Raw genomic sequence first — 16,442 nt, 5'->3', positions numbered from 1 at the left:
AAAAGGTGTTGATTCGTGTTCGGTTCCTAAATAGATAGCTTATCATGGAAAAGGGGTTTTTTGATAAAGTAGAAGACAACGCGGCTGTCCGGGTATGGGCTGAGACAACACAACAAGAGAAAGGTGATAGTCTTACCAAGGGGTATGTGTCAGAGCTATGGAATTTCACTCGGATCAGCGTAACCCAAAATAATCTCCAAGAATTGAAAGAAATATGGAACCAGTGGGACGACGAGTTCAAACAATTATTCTATTGTCATTACGGTGATTTACCTTATCTGCTCGATGTCAAGGTAGACGAGCACCTGTTTCGAGCCCTTGCCCAATATTGGAATTCCGCTTACAGTTGCTTCACTTTCGGGAAGGTAGATTTGGTACCTACTATAGAAGAATACACGACCTTGCTCCGTTGCCCAAAGATTCAAATAGACAGAATTTATACCAGACCTGCCAACGTCCCAGCATTTTCAAAAAAACTGATGAACATCACGGGGATGAGCGAACAGTGGGTGACAACCCGGATCAAACAAAAAGGAGATTGTAAATGCATCCCATGGAGGAACCTGAGGGATCTAATCTTAGCGCACCCCGACGTGAAAAAAAGGGTAGATGTCTTCGCCTTAAGCATCTATGGACTGGTCATCTTCCCCAAGGCTTTGGGGCATGTAGACGAGGCTGTTGTTGACCTTTTTGACAGGCTTAATAAAGGAACCACACCTGTACCCGCAATCTTGGCGGAAACTTTCAGATCATTAAATGCTTGTAGAAGAAGCGGTGAAGGGAGATTTATTGGATGTGCCTGACTTTTGCTATCCCGGTTCCTGACCATTTTGGAAAGTGGAAAAGGTCTCATATCGCATCTTCTCTGAAAATTACTCTCCATTGAAAGAGTTAGTGGCTACACCGAGGCGAGATGATGTAACAGAAGAAAATTGGATGGATGTTCTCCAAAATCTGCAAGAAGAAGATGTTGAATGGAGAGCCCCGTGGATGGTCCCTGATGAAATATTATATCGATGCGGAGATTTTGATTGGGTTCCCTTGTTGGGAGTGTGGGGAGCCGTCGGATACGCTCCTCTGCTTGCATTGCGACAATATAGATCCAGACAGTTTACACCACCAACATACGGGTTGGCCCAGTGCGAGTTCACGTTCACAGGGAATAATTACAAAAAGAAAGTTCGCGAGATATCAAATGCCTGGAACCAGACTCGTAAAATGAAGAAGTTTGCTGCAAATCCCATGACTACTCCCCGAGTACGACCGATGGTGGAATCAGAGGATTAACGACAACATCCCTACATCAGATCAAGGGAATCCTCAGTCGGTAGAAGAGCACTTGAAAGTAATCCCATCTGAGCTGGAAATCATCAGGCAAGATTTCGAGAGAAAGAGTCTAGAGCTAGAAAAAAGGATCGAGCATTTGGAAGAAGAAAAGATGCAGTTAGGGTTAGACGTCGATGCCCAGAAATTAGAAGCTGAAAGACTCAGAAAGGGGAAGAACAAGGCCGAAGAGGACTTAGACAGTTTAAAAACGGACTATAAGAAGCTGCGTAGATCAATAAGAACCGCTGGGTTAGGAAAAACATCCTAACAATGGCGATATGAAGTTAGAAAAGAGCAAAGCAAAGCCAACCAGTGGGAGGAAAAATTTCGCGATACTCAAGCTCGAGAAGGTGCTCTAAAGAGAAGTTTGGTAGAAAGTCAAAATGAGAAAGAAGGGTTAAAGATCCGGGTATCAGAGTTAGAGAGGTTATTATATCAGTACCGCTCGCGTAACTCTGCAATCGAGTTGAAAGCTAGTCAGAATAGAATCGAAGAATTAAAAAAGAATATAGAGGAACTCAAAACAGCGCTGCAAAATCGTGAACTTCAGATAGAGCTCCTCGAAGTAAATAACGAGCGATGGAAGGAGCAACTTCATCAATCCCAAGACCAAGTCAGGAGTAGGGACTACATCATGGGCGAGGCTTTGACTCAAGTACGAGAAGTGGCTGACCACTTGCAAACGTTAGCAGTACAAGCCGATGTCTTTGAGTTTAAAATCTGAGTCGAGACGGATCGAGGCCAAAAGCTAGCTTGGCTTCTTAGACAGGTTAAGGCCTTAAGTATCAGGGCCAAGCCTTATATGTAATCTATTTTATGTAAAGAAACTTGTTTTCTAGAAAAGTTACTCTAATGAAATCGAATTGGAATCAACTCTGTTTTTGCATCCATCTCATTCATTGCATTCATGCATCAACATTGCATCATACGCACTAAAACTTACAAGAAAACCTAAAAATCATGGCAGTTACCCTGGAACATCGTTACGGTACAAGAGGGAAAACAAAAGCAATGGATCAAAGGTTAGAAAGATTGGAACAGATGCAAAAAGAGATGCAGGATCAACTACAAATACGTATGCAAGAACAGCTGGCCAAAATCCAGCAAGATGTAAGGGACCAGATGCTGGAGTCCCAAAGGAGTATGATGGATCAATTAATGCGTCTATTGGCTGGTGGATTAGAAAAAGGGAAAAGCCCCATAATCAATAATGGAGATGACAACGAAGATCCCGTCTACCCTTCGGGGTTTGTCCCAGCGGACGTTCAGACACAACCTGATGTGTACCCAAGAAGGCCATCAGTCACTATCAGGCCTCAACCATTTCAAACCGGTGTCTCGGCACAGATGAATTATCAGACTGGTTCGGGCTCTAATCCGGGGGATAATCCGACCAACCCTGTGGTCCTCAATCTCGATGAAGTAATAGAAGCAGAAAAGACAAGGGTAGAACTCCCGAGAGAGCTTGAGGAAAGATGTAGATGGTTGGAAGAAAAATTTAAAGAAATGGAAAACACCGACTATCGTGGTGGAATCGACGCTAAGGAATTAAGTTTGGTTCCAGACCTGGTACTCCCTCCCAAGTTCAAGACCCCAGAATTTGAGAAATACAACGGGACTAGCTGTCCCGAAGCCTACATCACTATGTTCTGCAGACGCATGGCAGGCTATGTCAATAATGACCAACTATTGATCCACTGTTTCCAGGAAAGTCTAGTTGGAGCCGCTTCTAGGTGGTACAACCAACTGAGTCGTAACCATATCAGTTCATGGAGGGATTGACAGACATGGCCCCTGATAGAGTCACATTACAGAACATGGAGAAGAAACAAAATGAGAGTTTCAGGCAATACGCCCAAAGATGGAGAGAGGTAGCAACGCAAGTTCAACCACCTCTTCTGGAGAAAGAAACGACCATGCTCTTTATCAATACGCTGAAGGCTCCATTCATTAACCACATGCTAGGGAGCGCTACTAAAAGCTTCTCAGACATAGTAATGTCTGGAGAAATGATAGAGAACGCGATAAGATGTGGAAGGATTGAAGCAGGGGAAAATGCTAAGAGATCAACCCCGAGAAGGAAAGAGAACGATGTGAACAACATGAGTATGTATAATAAGCCAGTCACCATGAGCCAACCAAAGATGGTGACTACCAGCCATCATGGCTCCGCAAGACAGGACTTCAACCCAAGGCCTAGCACGGAAAGAGTCCAGTTTACTCCTATCCCGATGTCCTACAAGGAATTGTACGAGCTTATTCGATGCCCATGTAGTGTCGCCTTCTATCTAAAGCCAATGCAACCCCATTCCCCAAATGGTACACGCAAACACCCAATGCGAATACCATGCAGAGCCACAGGCACTCGATAGAAAAGCGCACCACTTTCAAGAAGCTAGTTGAAAGACTCATCAACATTGGCATCGTGAAATTTGATGATACACTTAGTCTGAAAACCCATTACCGAATCATGGGGATAAGGGTATAAATGCCATAATCAAGAGTTCAGGGAAGGAAATTAAGATGAATGTTGCAGAAGTGAATACCCCGTTGAAAGAAGTGTGGAAGAAAATGGTGGAAAGAGGTTTGATGGCGCAGAATTCGGGGGTTAAGCCTCGAGAAGCGAAGAATTATTGTGAGTTCCACGACCAAGAGGACCATGAGATCCAGAAATGCAGCCAATTTAGGGCTTTAGTACAAGGATTGATGGATAATAAGGAGCTGGAATTCTTCGAATATGTCAGGAACCAGGAAAAAGCAGACGTGTGTGCCTCTGAAGAAGGGTCGACGAGAAACGCTTGCAAAATCAACCACCCATTGGTTATCATATCATGCTTAAGAACTAATGAAGATGGGACCCAAGTCACACCCAAAGTCGTGATCCAGAAGCCCGTTGCTTTCCCTTATAAAGATAGCAAGAGGGTACCATGGAATTACAGCTGCAATGTGACGATCCCAGGAAAGAAGAGCCCGGCCAGTGCTTCACAAGAAAACCAAGACGTAGGTTTTTTTACACGCAGTGGGAGACGTTATGTTCCCGAAGGCACAGGAACCAAAATTGCCAAAGAAAAGGTCCCGACAGTAGAACAAAGGAAAGAAAAGATGGTCGAGTTTGAATCGTCAGTCAATGAGTCAGTAACCGAGAATGAAGCCAGGGAATTCTTGAAATTTTTAAAACACAGTGAGTACAGCGTCGTTGAACAGCTACATAAGCAACCAGCTCGCATTTCGGTGCTGGCCTTACTCTTGAGCTCAGAAACGCATCGGAGCGCGTTAATGAAAGTCTTGAACGAGACATACGTCGCGCATGACATCTCTGTCAACAAACTGGACCGCTGGTCAACAATATCGCCACGACAATTTTATTTTCTTTAACGACGACGAAATACCACTAGGAGGCATGGGGTCCACAAAGGCCCCGCACATTACGCAGCGTTGCAAGGGATACACATTACCGGGGTCTTGATCGATAATGGATCAGCACTAAGCGTCTTACCCTATCCACACCGAAAAGGTTGCCCGTGGATAGTTCCCATATGAAGACATGCCTAAATGTAGTAAGGGCGTTTGTGAGTCTTGAAAGAAACGTAATGGGGAGGATTGAATTACCCCTTCAAATCGGTCCTAGCACGTACGAGATAGACTTCTTAGTGATGGACATTAAACCCTCTTACAATTGCCTATTGGGAAGACCTTGGATCCACTCGGCAGGGGCAGTGCCGTCATCATTACATCAGAAGCTTAAACTTATAACGGAAGGTCGATTGGTGACCATAAATGCGGAGGAAGACATCATTGCATCTGTTACCAGCAACGCACCATATGTGGGGACAGATGATGAAGCCATGGAATGTTCTTTTCGATCGTTAGAATTCGTAAATGTGACCTTTGTTGTCGAAGGAAATAAAGTCCCAACACCCAGACTTTCCAAAACCACAAGAATGGGACTACAATTGATGGTTGGGAAGGGAGCCTTGCCAGGGAAAGGACTTGGAAGAAGCCTACAAGGAAGGGTCAAAGTACCTATGCTTACGGACAAACGGGACCGCTTTGGCTTAGGATTCAAGCCAGATGCAAGACAAAAGAAAGAGGAGCAAGAGAAGAAACAAGAAAGAAGAAGAGCGCGTTTGAACGGGGAAGAGATTAAATGGAAACCAATGACCTTTCCCCATATATCCAGAACATTTGTGTCAGGAGGAACTATTTATGCCGAAGGAAGATTGGCAGGCCAAGAGTCCACTGAAGAAATGAGGAAAAACTTCAGCATTAATGCCACGTTCGAAGGAGGAACTGGAGAAGAGAATGGGACTGGCATTCGCCCTTATGAGTCAGAAAGTGTTTTAAATAATTGGACTGCGAAAGAGATTCCTGTAGTCTTTAAAACTAACACAGAGTAATGCCCAAAACACGCTTATTACCCTAGGCCTAGGAGTAATAAGTGTCTTTTTGTGAAATAGGCCTATGGTCGAAATCGTTATTTCAATAAAATGCATCCTTTCGTCTTATTCAGTGCAAATATTCTTTCATACTCATACCGTACATGCCATTGTTCTTAGATTCTTTTGTTCTTTGCATCTTCCTTTCTGCCCAAAACAGTCTCCGGATATCAACGACGTGAGTGACCTTGCTATTAATTCGAGTCTCCTTTGGTAGCGATATGTGTCTAGAGGATCCGAGGATTTTGGAGATGACGATGATTGTAACTTATCCCCGATTTGTTGAGGATGGTAGAATGCAAGGAGAAAGCAGATTCTACCCCACAAAGAGACCGTAGAAGTCGTGAACTTGGGAGATGAACTAGAAAGAAGAGAAGTAAAGATCGGAACTTGCATCGCTCTGAGACAAAGCGGGACCTTATTGAGTTACTCCAAGAGTTCAAGGATGTCTTTGCATGGTCATATCAGGATATGCCTGGGCTAAGTACTGACCTTGTGGTACACAGGCTCCCCATCAAAGAAGAATGCAGGCCAGTTCAGCAAAAGCTTCGAAGGATGCGGCCCGATGTTCTGTTAAAAATAAAAGAGGAGGTCAAGAAGCAATTTGATGCTGGTTTCTTACAAGTAGTTAAGTACTCAGAATGGGTAGCCAACATCGTCCCCGTCCCTAAAAAAGATGGGAAAGTACGGATGTGTGTAGACTACAGAGACTTAAACAAGGCCAGCCCGAAAGATAATTTCCCATTGCCTCATATCGACACCTTAGTGGACAACACGGCAGGTTACTCACTTTTCTCCTTCATGGATGGTTTCTCGGGGTACAATCAGATCAAAATGCATCCTGAAGACATGAATAAAACCACATTTGTGACCATGTGGGGAACCTTTTGCTATAAAGTAATGCCGTTTGGATTGAAAAATGCGGGAGCAACATATCAGAGAGCCATGGTTACCCTATTTCATGATATGATGCATAAAGAAATTGAAGTTTATGTCGACGACATGATCGCCAAATCTCGGACTGAAGAAGAACATGTGCAAGTCTTAAGAAAATTATTTTTGAGGTTGAGAAAATTCCAGTTGAAGCTCAATCCTGCAAAATGTACCTTGAGCCGTGTCGGAAAAGCTGCTAAGATTCGTGGTCAGTGGAAAAGGGATTGAGATCGACCCAGACAAAGTCAAGGCCATACAAGAATTACCTCCACCACGTACTCAAAAGGAAGTCCGAGGATTCCTAGGAAGATTAAATTACATCGCTTCGGTTTATTTCACAACTAAGCGAAAAATGTGACCCCATATTCCGTCTCCTTAAGAAACACAACCCTGGTGGTTGGGACGAGGAATGCCAGAAGACTTTCGACAAGGTTAAGCAATATTTGTCCAATGCCCCAGTATTGACACCACCTAATCCAGATAAGCCATTGATACTGTATTTGACGGTATTTGAAAATTCTATGGGATGCGTACTTGGCCAACACGATGAATCGGGAAGGAAAGAAAAAGCGATATATTACCTCAGTAAAAAGTTTACTGAGTGTGAGACGAGATACTCGTTCATTGAAAAGTTGTGCTGTGCCTTGATTTGGACAACCCGAAGACTGAGACAATACATGTTGTACCATACAACTTGGCTGATCTCTAAAATGGATCCTCTGAAGTACTTGATGGAGTCAACTGCCTTGAACGGGAGAATGGCCCGATGGCAAATTCTACTTTCTGAATTCGATATAGTCTATGTGAACCAGAAGGCCGTAAAAGGGAGTGCAATAGCAGATTTCTTAGCCAGCAGAGCCCTAGAGGACTACGAGCCTCTGAACTTTGATTTCCCAAATGAAGATCTAATGTGCATAGCAACCACCGAAGAAGACCCTCAAGAGGGTCACCCTTGGAAGCTAAACTTTGACGGAGCATCAAATGCCATGGGTAACGGAATCAGGCGATTCTGGTGTCCCGAGTGGAGATCATTATCCATTCACTAGTAAATTAGATTTCGACTGCACAAACAATATGGCAGAATACGAGGCATGCATCATGGGAATACGTGCGGCCATAGAACGTAAAATCAATGTGTTAGAGGTATATGGAGATTCTGCCCTAGTAATTTATCAACTCAAAGGTGAATGGGAGACAAGAGACCCCAAATTGATCAATTACGGAGGTTAATCCTTGAGTTAATTAAAGAGTTCGATGATATTGTCTTCTACTACCTCCCACGAGAAGAAAATCGGATGGTCGACGCCTAGCAACTTTGGCTTCTATGATCAAGGTGAACCACCGAAGATGTGAAATCGATCCAAATGAGCATTTACGAGGCCCGGCTCATTGTTACAACCTTGAAGAAGAAGAGGAAAATGATGATCACCCTTGGTACCACGACATCCTACGATATGTGAAGAATCGTGAGTACCCTAACCAAGCTACCGAGAATGACAAGAGAACGTTGAGAAGGCGGCGGTGACTATGTCTTAGATGGGGAGATCTGTACAAAAGAAGGAAGGATCGGTACTATTAAGGTGTGTAGATGCCATTGAGGCTGAGAAAATCTTGAAAGAAGTCCATGAGGGCATCTGCGAGACACACGCTAATGGTTTTACAATGGCCAGGCAAATTATGAGGTTCGGTTATTATTGGTCCACCATGGAAGGAGGCTGTATTAACTACGCCAAAAGATGTCATAAGTGCCAAATCTATGGAGACAAGATTAATGTGCCTCCTCACATCTCGCATGTCATGACCTCGCCATGGCCTTTCTCGATGTGGGGCATGGATGTGATTGGGCCAATTTTGCCTAAAGCTTCAAATGGGCATCGTTTCATCTTTGTGGTCATCGATTATTTCACCAAATGGGTGGAGGCCTCTTCATACGCCAATGTCACTAAATCAGCAGTTAGCAAGTTCCTAAAAAAGGAAATCATCTGTCGATATGGAATGCCAGAAAGGATCATATCTGACAACGCATTGAATTTAAATAATAGCATGATAGCGGATGTCTGCAGTCAGTTCAAGATCAGACACCACAACTCGTCACCGTATCGCCCGAAGATGAACGGTGCAGTCGAAGCAGCCAATAAGAACATCAAGAAGATTGTAGGAAAGATGACGGAAACTTATAAAGATTGGCATGAGAAGCTACCATTTGCCCTCTATGCTTATCGAACGTCTATCAGAACTTCTACTGGGGCAACGCCTTTCTCATTAGTTTATGGAATGGAGGCAATTTTACCTATCGAGGTCGAGATCCCTTCCCTTAGAGTTTTGTCAGAGGTAAAGTTGGATGAAGCGAATGGATCCGATCCGTACGATCGGTTGAATTTGATTGAAGAAAAGAGGCTACGGGCTATTCGCCATGGTCAGATGTACCAAAAGCGAATGATGCGAGCTTACGACAAAAAGGTTCGTCCCAGAGAATTCCACGAGGGAGACCTAGTACTGAAAAAGATCCTGCCCATACAAAAAGACTTGAGAGGAAAATGGATGCGAATTGGGAAGTGCCTTATGTGGTGAAGAAAGCCTTTTCGGCGGAGCATTGATATTGGTGAAATGGATGGCAAGACCTTATCCAATCCCGTGAATTGGATTCGGTTAAGAAATACTTCGCCTAAAAAAAAATTAAAAAAAAAAAAAGAAAGAAAAGAAAAGGAGAGAGGCCAGGTGAAAACTCATGAAAGAGCATCTTAAGACCAAAGGGATTTTGAATTGAAAACCCATAAAGGGCAATTCAAATTTTGATCAAAGGTGGGGCATGCGATGGTCTTATGGTACCTAAATTAACAAAGAGGAGAGATGTTACATCTTGGGGCATCAGCAAGAGTACTCTAGATCCCTAAACGCATATTGGGCAAAAAAGGAGCCTTCAAGAAGTCAAGACAGAGAAACTCACGCTGCGATATCGGGGCACCTATTCCCTTTTATCCATTTTGTATTCCAGCAATGTTTGTTGGTGTAATTAATATATTCCCTTCAAATGTTGTTTCTGATAAATTTCAGTTTTGTCATGATCTTTTTCAAGCATTTTGCATTGAAATGATGATTAATGGACTAAAGCCATTTTCACAAAAAGAGTTCTGCATATTACTCTGAAAGTTTCTAAATAGTACAGAACACAAAGCAGGACTATTATTTAGAACTAACCAAACTCAAAGATTGGAAGCATCTGAGAAGAAAGAGTTTAAATTGGGACTACCTCTTCGGGTTTTCTATTCAAAATTTAAGCTGAACAAGAAGACAGGATACCATTTCAGTAAAGGAACCTTGATTAACTAAGAGCAATGGCAACCTAAACAGGGATTCACGCTCACAACATGCTGCACTCATACATTCATAGATCATTCATAAATGCATCTAATTAGGAACATTTGATTCATTTTGATCATAACACCCTAATTCTTTGACATGAGCATAAATACCTGGAACTGATTCTACAGGTCATGTCCCTAGAATCAGTAAATTCCTAGATCTTATCACCCTAAGCAGTAGGGAAACAGATCGAAGATAATGAGCTTTAACCCCTAGCAAGAGGGTAACGGGCCAAATTTACAGACCTTAACCCCTAAGAAGTAGGGTAATAGGTTGAAAATTGCAGATCTTATCACCCTAGCAAGAGGGAAACAGATCAAAGAAGATGAGCCTCAACCCCAAGCGCAAGAGGGTAACAGTGAAAATCACAGATCTCACCTCCCTGAAGTTGCAGAGGAGCAGATCAAATACGTCGAATCTCGCCTCCTCGAATGCAGTGAAGCAGATTCAAACCACCAAGCTTTAACCCCTAAGCGCAAGAGGGTAACAAGCTGATGTCGTAAGGTCTTAAACCCCTAAGCAGTAGGGAAACAGACCAAATTGCAGATCTTATCCCCCTTAGCAGTAGTGGTGTAGATCGAAGACGAAAAACCTTAAACCCCTAAGCAGTGGGGTAACAGGTTAAATTGCAGATCTTATCTCCCTAAGCAGTAGTGGAGCAGATCGAAGACGAAGAGCCTTAAACCCCTAAGCAGTAGGAAAACGGATCAAATATGACAAGCCTTAATCCCCTAAGCAGTAGGGTAACAGGCTGTAAATCAAATATCTTCTCCCTGAAAAGGCATTGGAGTGGCTCGAAGCCACAGCAGATCTCTTTAAAGTTTCAGCGGAGTAGATTGAAGTCATTAACCTTATCTCCCTGAAATTGCAGTGGAGCAGGTCGAAGTTACCAGTCTTATTTCCTTGAAATTATAGTGGAGCAGACTGAATATAGCAAGTCTCGTTTCACTAAAGTTGCAGTGGAACAGATTACAGATCTTATCTCTTTGAAGTTGCATTAGAGCAGATCATCACAAATCATATCCCCTGAAATTGCAGTAGAGCACACTGAAGATACTTGAAGAAGATGAGCACCGAAGAAGTCGAGACCCGGTGAGACCAGGCAAATTTGGCCCTTTTGGAGTCTTTGCTCCATTCTCGTTACACGACAACGAGCAAAGAGGGGCAGCTGTACAGGCCAAATTTAACTAAGCCCAATAAGCCCAAATCTACTACCCAGAACCAAAACCCTAGCCCACAATGACTAAAAAGGGAAGGAAGAACTAAGAGAACCCTAGCCGCACGGTGCTCCCTCTGCTCCACCACCACGCCTTGACATGTGCTCCCTTCGCTCCACTACCGATTTACGCAAGACCGCCCATTTTCCTACAAAGAGAGACAATGTAATATAAAAAAAAAGATTGGTAATGGCTATTTAAGGCCGAATCAAAAAACGATGTAAAGAAGGCAATTTTTTTTTTGGTGAAAACAAAAAGCAACAGTATTCAAGCAAGAACAAAGACTCTAGCAATACCAAAAAACCAGAAAACAATCCAACGAAGAACCAAAACCTAAAAAAACAGAGGTGATTTATCGTATATGTATATATATATATTTTCTGTTTATTATCATTTTTGATTATTTTCGTTCTTTACTTCCAAATCAATCATTCACACAAATATACATATATTATAGACAAATAAAGAAAATATAAAAAATATATACCTTTTGGAATTTCGCCATCCGCGCGGTGTAAGCTAAGAACGGCCGGAGACGACCTTGGTGGTTCGTGACCGGACATTGATCGCCACAGGTAAAAATCGCCCACTTCCCTCTCTCTCTCTTTTTTCCCTCACCCTCAGACCAAATGAAATTTCTCAGAAAAATTTGGTTTTTATACGCCCCCGGTACGACGCCGTTTTGGGCCTCAACTCCCAAAGGCAAAACGACGCCGTTTCACGCCTTGAACCGAGTGACCGACCCGTGATCGAGGATCGCGTGTTTTTACAAGCATGGTATAATTGCTTGCGAAGTCCTTCCGCTTTTCACACGTTTTGCAATTAGCTTTTCATTTCTTTCAAATTAGCCTCAAAATTCATCACGTTTTGTGATTGAATCCTCCCCAGCGATGTCGTTTTAAGGGCCCGAGAAAATTTCCCTTCTGGTCCTCTGCAATCGCGCGCGTTTTCAAATTAATCCCTTTCTCCTCTATTAATTTTTAAATCAGCCCCATAACTTCATATTTGTTTTAAATTTAATCCTCTTTCAGTTTAATGTGGTTTTCCATATTATTTCTTTTTCCTTTGATATTTTAAATATTATTCATTATTTTATTTACTATTTTCGTATTATTATTATCAGCATATATTACTATTATTCAGGCATTTTAAATACTGCATGCATTTTATATATACATTCTTATTGTTGTCTTTTCACATATTATTATTCCCAATGTATGTTTTATGTATATACACTTAAATACCATATTACACATATATTAATACCACATTATATACTTTTCATATCTACTTTTACCTCCATCATATCTACTATTAATATCAATATATGTTTATTTACATCTTCAATATATATACACATATATATCCACGAATATATTGTTATTATTAGTTTTTGACCTTATCATTCATTAATACATTTGTGTCATATATACATACTTTTAATATATATTTGTATATCATTATTTGCATTAGTACCATTTTTATTACTATTACTTTATTACGACTAATACTAGTATTACTATTACTTCTTTATTATTTTATTACTATTGTTATTATTTTATTTTCATTTTTATTTTATTTTATTATCTTGCCCTTATTTTTATTACTATTATTATCATCGCTATTATATTATTAGAATGTTATTTATATTATATTTATTAAAACATTTTACCTTTTGTCAACATTATTATTAATTTTTTCTATTTTATATATTACTTATTTATTTATCGATTTATTATTAAGTTTCCTTGTTACTCATTCTTCTTATTCTTATTTATTTTATCATTTTATTATTTTTACCTATTATTCTCTTCTTCAATTACGTGGTTTGTTTATTTCTTTCGTTTTTGTCATTCATATTACTCATTTATTATTTTGCTTGTTAAGATTATGCTTTATTTCCTTTTTACAAATTTGTGTGATATCTTCCTTTACCCAACAAAATAACCCTTTCATAAAAGTGATATCCCGTATTTCGTAATTCGAGATAATCGTGCCCTAACTTCTGGGTTTCGACTTTTCTCATTTAACCTAAATAACGGAATATATTCTTTTAAATCATTATACAAGTTAAAAAAATTCTTATTCTCGAAGGTGTGAAGTGTTGTGCCCTAACTTACGGGTATGATATTTTGTCATCTCGAAATGAGAATTTTGTTCGAAATAAAGGCAATATTCGGTGTTTGAGAATTGAGAAAACGTGCCCTAACTTCTCGGGTTTCGACTTCTCTCGTTATTCTAAATAATCGAATACCCTTTTAATGAAATACAGATTTCATAAAAGGCAAGCTCGCTCTCGAAAATTTAAGATGTCGTGTCCTAACTTCTTTGGGTGTGACATTTTATATTTTGAGACGAGAGAGTCTTTAACACTTGAGCTTTTTATAAAGAAGGATCGTATTTTAAAATTCTTTCAAACTTTTTAATTTTCGATACTAAGACACTAATTAATCAACTAGGTACCAATTTTGGGCGTATCGAGGGTGCTAATCCTTCCTAAATGTATGAACCGACTCCGAACCCATTTTCGATTTTCGTAGACCAAAATTATCGTTTAGGTAAATCTTAACTTTTAAGATGATTAACTTAAGGTGATCCGATCACACCTAAAAAGATTGGTGGCGACTCCTATTTTTTTTTAAGTCGATACCCGTTCGTTTCGTTTTTTCAAAAAAAAAATGGTTACGACAAAAGCAATTACTGTTCTTATTTTCTTGTTTCATATAGTATGAATGCTCATATTCCATTAAAGTTGGGTGTTTATAAAGAGGGCTTTCCTCAGCTATTAGCATTCAGAACTACAACAACAAAGCACAATTTCATTTCCTCCTGTATTCTATTTGATGATTACGATGTCAAGTACGACGTCTCATAAGCTTGTTTTATTTTATGCAATATGTTGTCTTCTTCTTCAGGAGAAATGCCCCGATGCTAGGGTGTGCAAAGAGAGAGAGAAAAGCGCTTTTTGAATTTAAGCACGGCCTTCAAGCTATGGATTTGTCAGGCAACAACGCCCTTTCTTCGTAGAAAAGTGAGAAGTGCTGTCTTTGGCTTGGCGTCAAATGCAACAGCCTTACAGGATACGTTGAAATGCTCGATGTTGAGCATTGGCCTGCAATGCAACATATGGCCAGCAAGTCAGCAAGCAGACCAGCAGTGGAGCAGAATCGAATGCAGCAACTAGCTTAGGACCAATTTTGTTCTTTTTGTTCCAATGTAACCCACTTTAGTTTGTTTGTAATTTGTAATCTAAGTTTGTAGGATTTTTGATGTAATGGATGTAATGGCTGATACATCAGCTTGCTTTAGTTTAAAATTTAACTTGTATTAGTTGATTATTAGTGGGAGTAGGTGAATCATTAGGTAATGGTCATTTGACTTGTTAACTTTGTATTTATTTTTTCACTATCAATCAATGAAGATTGCTGCTGATTTCTATCCATGTTTTGTGCTCAAGTTCTTTTCATTTTGCTCTCGGTTTCATTTAGTTCTTAAGCAAATAACTTGTTGCTGCTGACTTTGTTCCAACACTCGATTTTAGCTTCCAATATTGGGTTGTAGCAGGTACAATTAGCCCTTCACTGCTTAAACTACATCATTTGACTTCTTTAAATTTCAACAGGAATGATTTTAATGGCAGTCTCATCCCAGAGTTTTTTGGTTCTTTGAAAAATTTGAAATTACTGGATCTCTCTAATGCTAATTTTAGAGGTCCAATTCCTTCTCTACTTGGAAATCTTTCAATGCTGGAGGCTCTTAGATTGGGTGGTAACGGTGGAGACGTTACCTTTCACCGTAACATCAAAAAAATGTATAGTGTTGGAAAACTTGAGTGGCTTTCCCACCTTTCTCGTTTGAAAGAGGTTGATCTCAGTCTCACTAACCTGAGCAATGCCAATGACTGGTCTCAAATCATTAACCATCTTCCTTTGCTTCAAAAACTAAGTCTGACAGATTGTAATCTTCCAAGCATCTCATCTTCTTCTGCTTCCTTACCAACTCTTTTACATCTCTCATCACTCTCGATCTCTCGAAAATAATCTCCTTCTTTTCCATATATCCATGGTCGTTTAATGTTAGCAACAACCTTGTTTCCCTTAATCTCTCAAATAACCAGTTGAAAGGTCCAATTCCAGAAGACTTCGGGAACATGAAGGCTACTCAACACCTTGATCTGAGTCATAATCTTTTAAATGGATCCATAAGCAAATGCATTGGACAACTGTCCAACCTGAAAGTCTGGCTGCTTGCAGAGAATTCTTTTGATGGTGATGTGCTTTCCGAAACTCATTTCTCATATCTTATCTATTTAAAGGTGTTGGATTTATCCTACACTTCTTTGACTTTGAAATTCAACTCCGGATGGATTCCTCCTTTTCAACTGAATCAAATAAAGCTTTGCTCTTGCAAGTTAGGGCCTCATTTCCCAGATTGGATTCGGACTCAAGTGGGCACTCAAACCCCTTACCTTGATACTCGTTTTGTAGATTACCTTGATGTTTCTGCTTCAGGAATTTCGGATTCTCTTGCCTATTGGTTTTGGGACTCAAGTTACAGCTCAATGTACATAAACATGTCTTTCAATCAGATCAGTGGTACTTTCCCAAATAACTCTATCCGCATAAGACTTCTAGATCTAAGCTCTAATAATTTCTCAGGACCATTGCCACATTTTTCTTTAGACTTAGGGAATATGGGGACCATTAACCTTTCCAAAAATATGTTTACTGGTTCAGTCTCTGCAATTTGCAATATTACCAATGAAGGTATTTTGAAATTGATTGATCTCTCAAATAATCTATTTTCTGGAGTGGTTCCAGACTGTTTTGAGAGTTTCCAATCTTTAACAGCTTTGAATTTGGGTGATAATAGTTTCTCAGGCTCACTTCCAAGCTCCTTAGGATCTTTGACTTCTCTTGAAATGCTCAGTTTACGTGGTAATAACTTCTTAGGAGAATTACCTTCATCTTTACAAAATTGTACCAGGTTAAAATTTTTGGACTTGAGTGATAATGAATTATCTAGAGAAATACCTATTTGGATCGGCCAAAGGCTTTCATCGTTGGTTTTTCTTAGCCTTCAAGGGAACCAGTTCAGGGGAAGGATTCCCCATCAACTTTGTGATTGAAATATCTACAAATCTTGGATCTCTCTGTAAATAAAATCT

At 40.4% G+C, this 16,442-nt stretch overlaps 1 protein-coding gene across 1 annotated transcript; it reads left to right on the top strand.

The window, feature by feature from the left end:
- Positions 1 to 4,916: 4,916 nt before the first annotated feature.
- On the top strand, positions 4,917 to 16,403 carry LOC128279305 (receptor-like protein EIX2). Its single transcript, XM_053027629.1, has 3 exons — positions 4,917 to 5,653; positions 14,898 to 15,179; positions 15,356 to 16,403. Exons 1-3 carry the CDS (start codon positions 4,917 to 4,919, stop codon positions 16,401 to 16,403), a joined length of 2,067 nt encoding a protein of 688 aa, XP_052883589.1.
- The last annotated feature ends 39 nt before the right edge of the window (positions 16,404 to 16,442 follow it).

Source organism: Gossypium arboreum, chromosome 5 (genome assembly GCF_025698485.1).
Source record: "Gossypium arboreum isolate Shixiya-1 chromosome 5, ASM2569848v2, whole genome shotgun sequence".
NCBI classification, from domain to species: Eukaryota; Viridiplantae; Streptophyta; class Magnoliopsida; order Malvales; family Malvaceae; genus Gossypium; species Gossypium arboreum.
The sequence above is the reverse complement of the archived record's forward strand: the minus strand, read 5'-3'. Positions and strand labels throughout refer to the sequence as shown.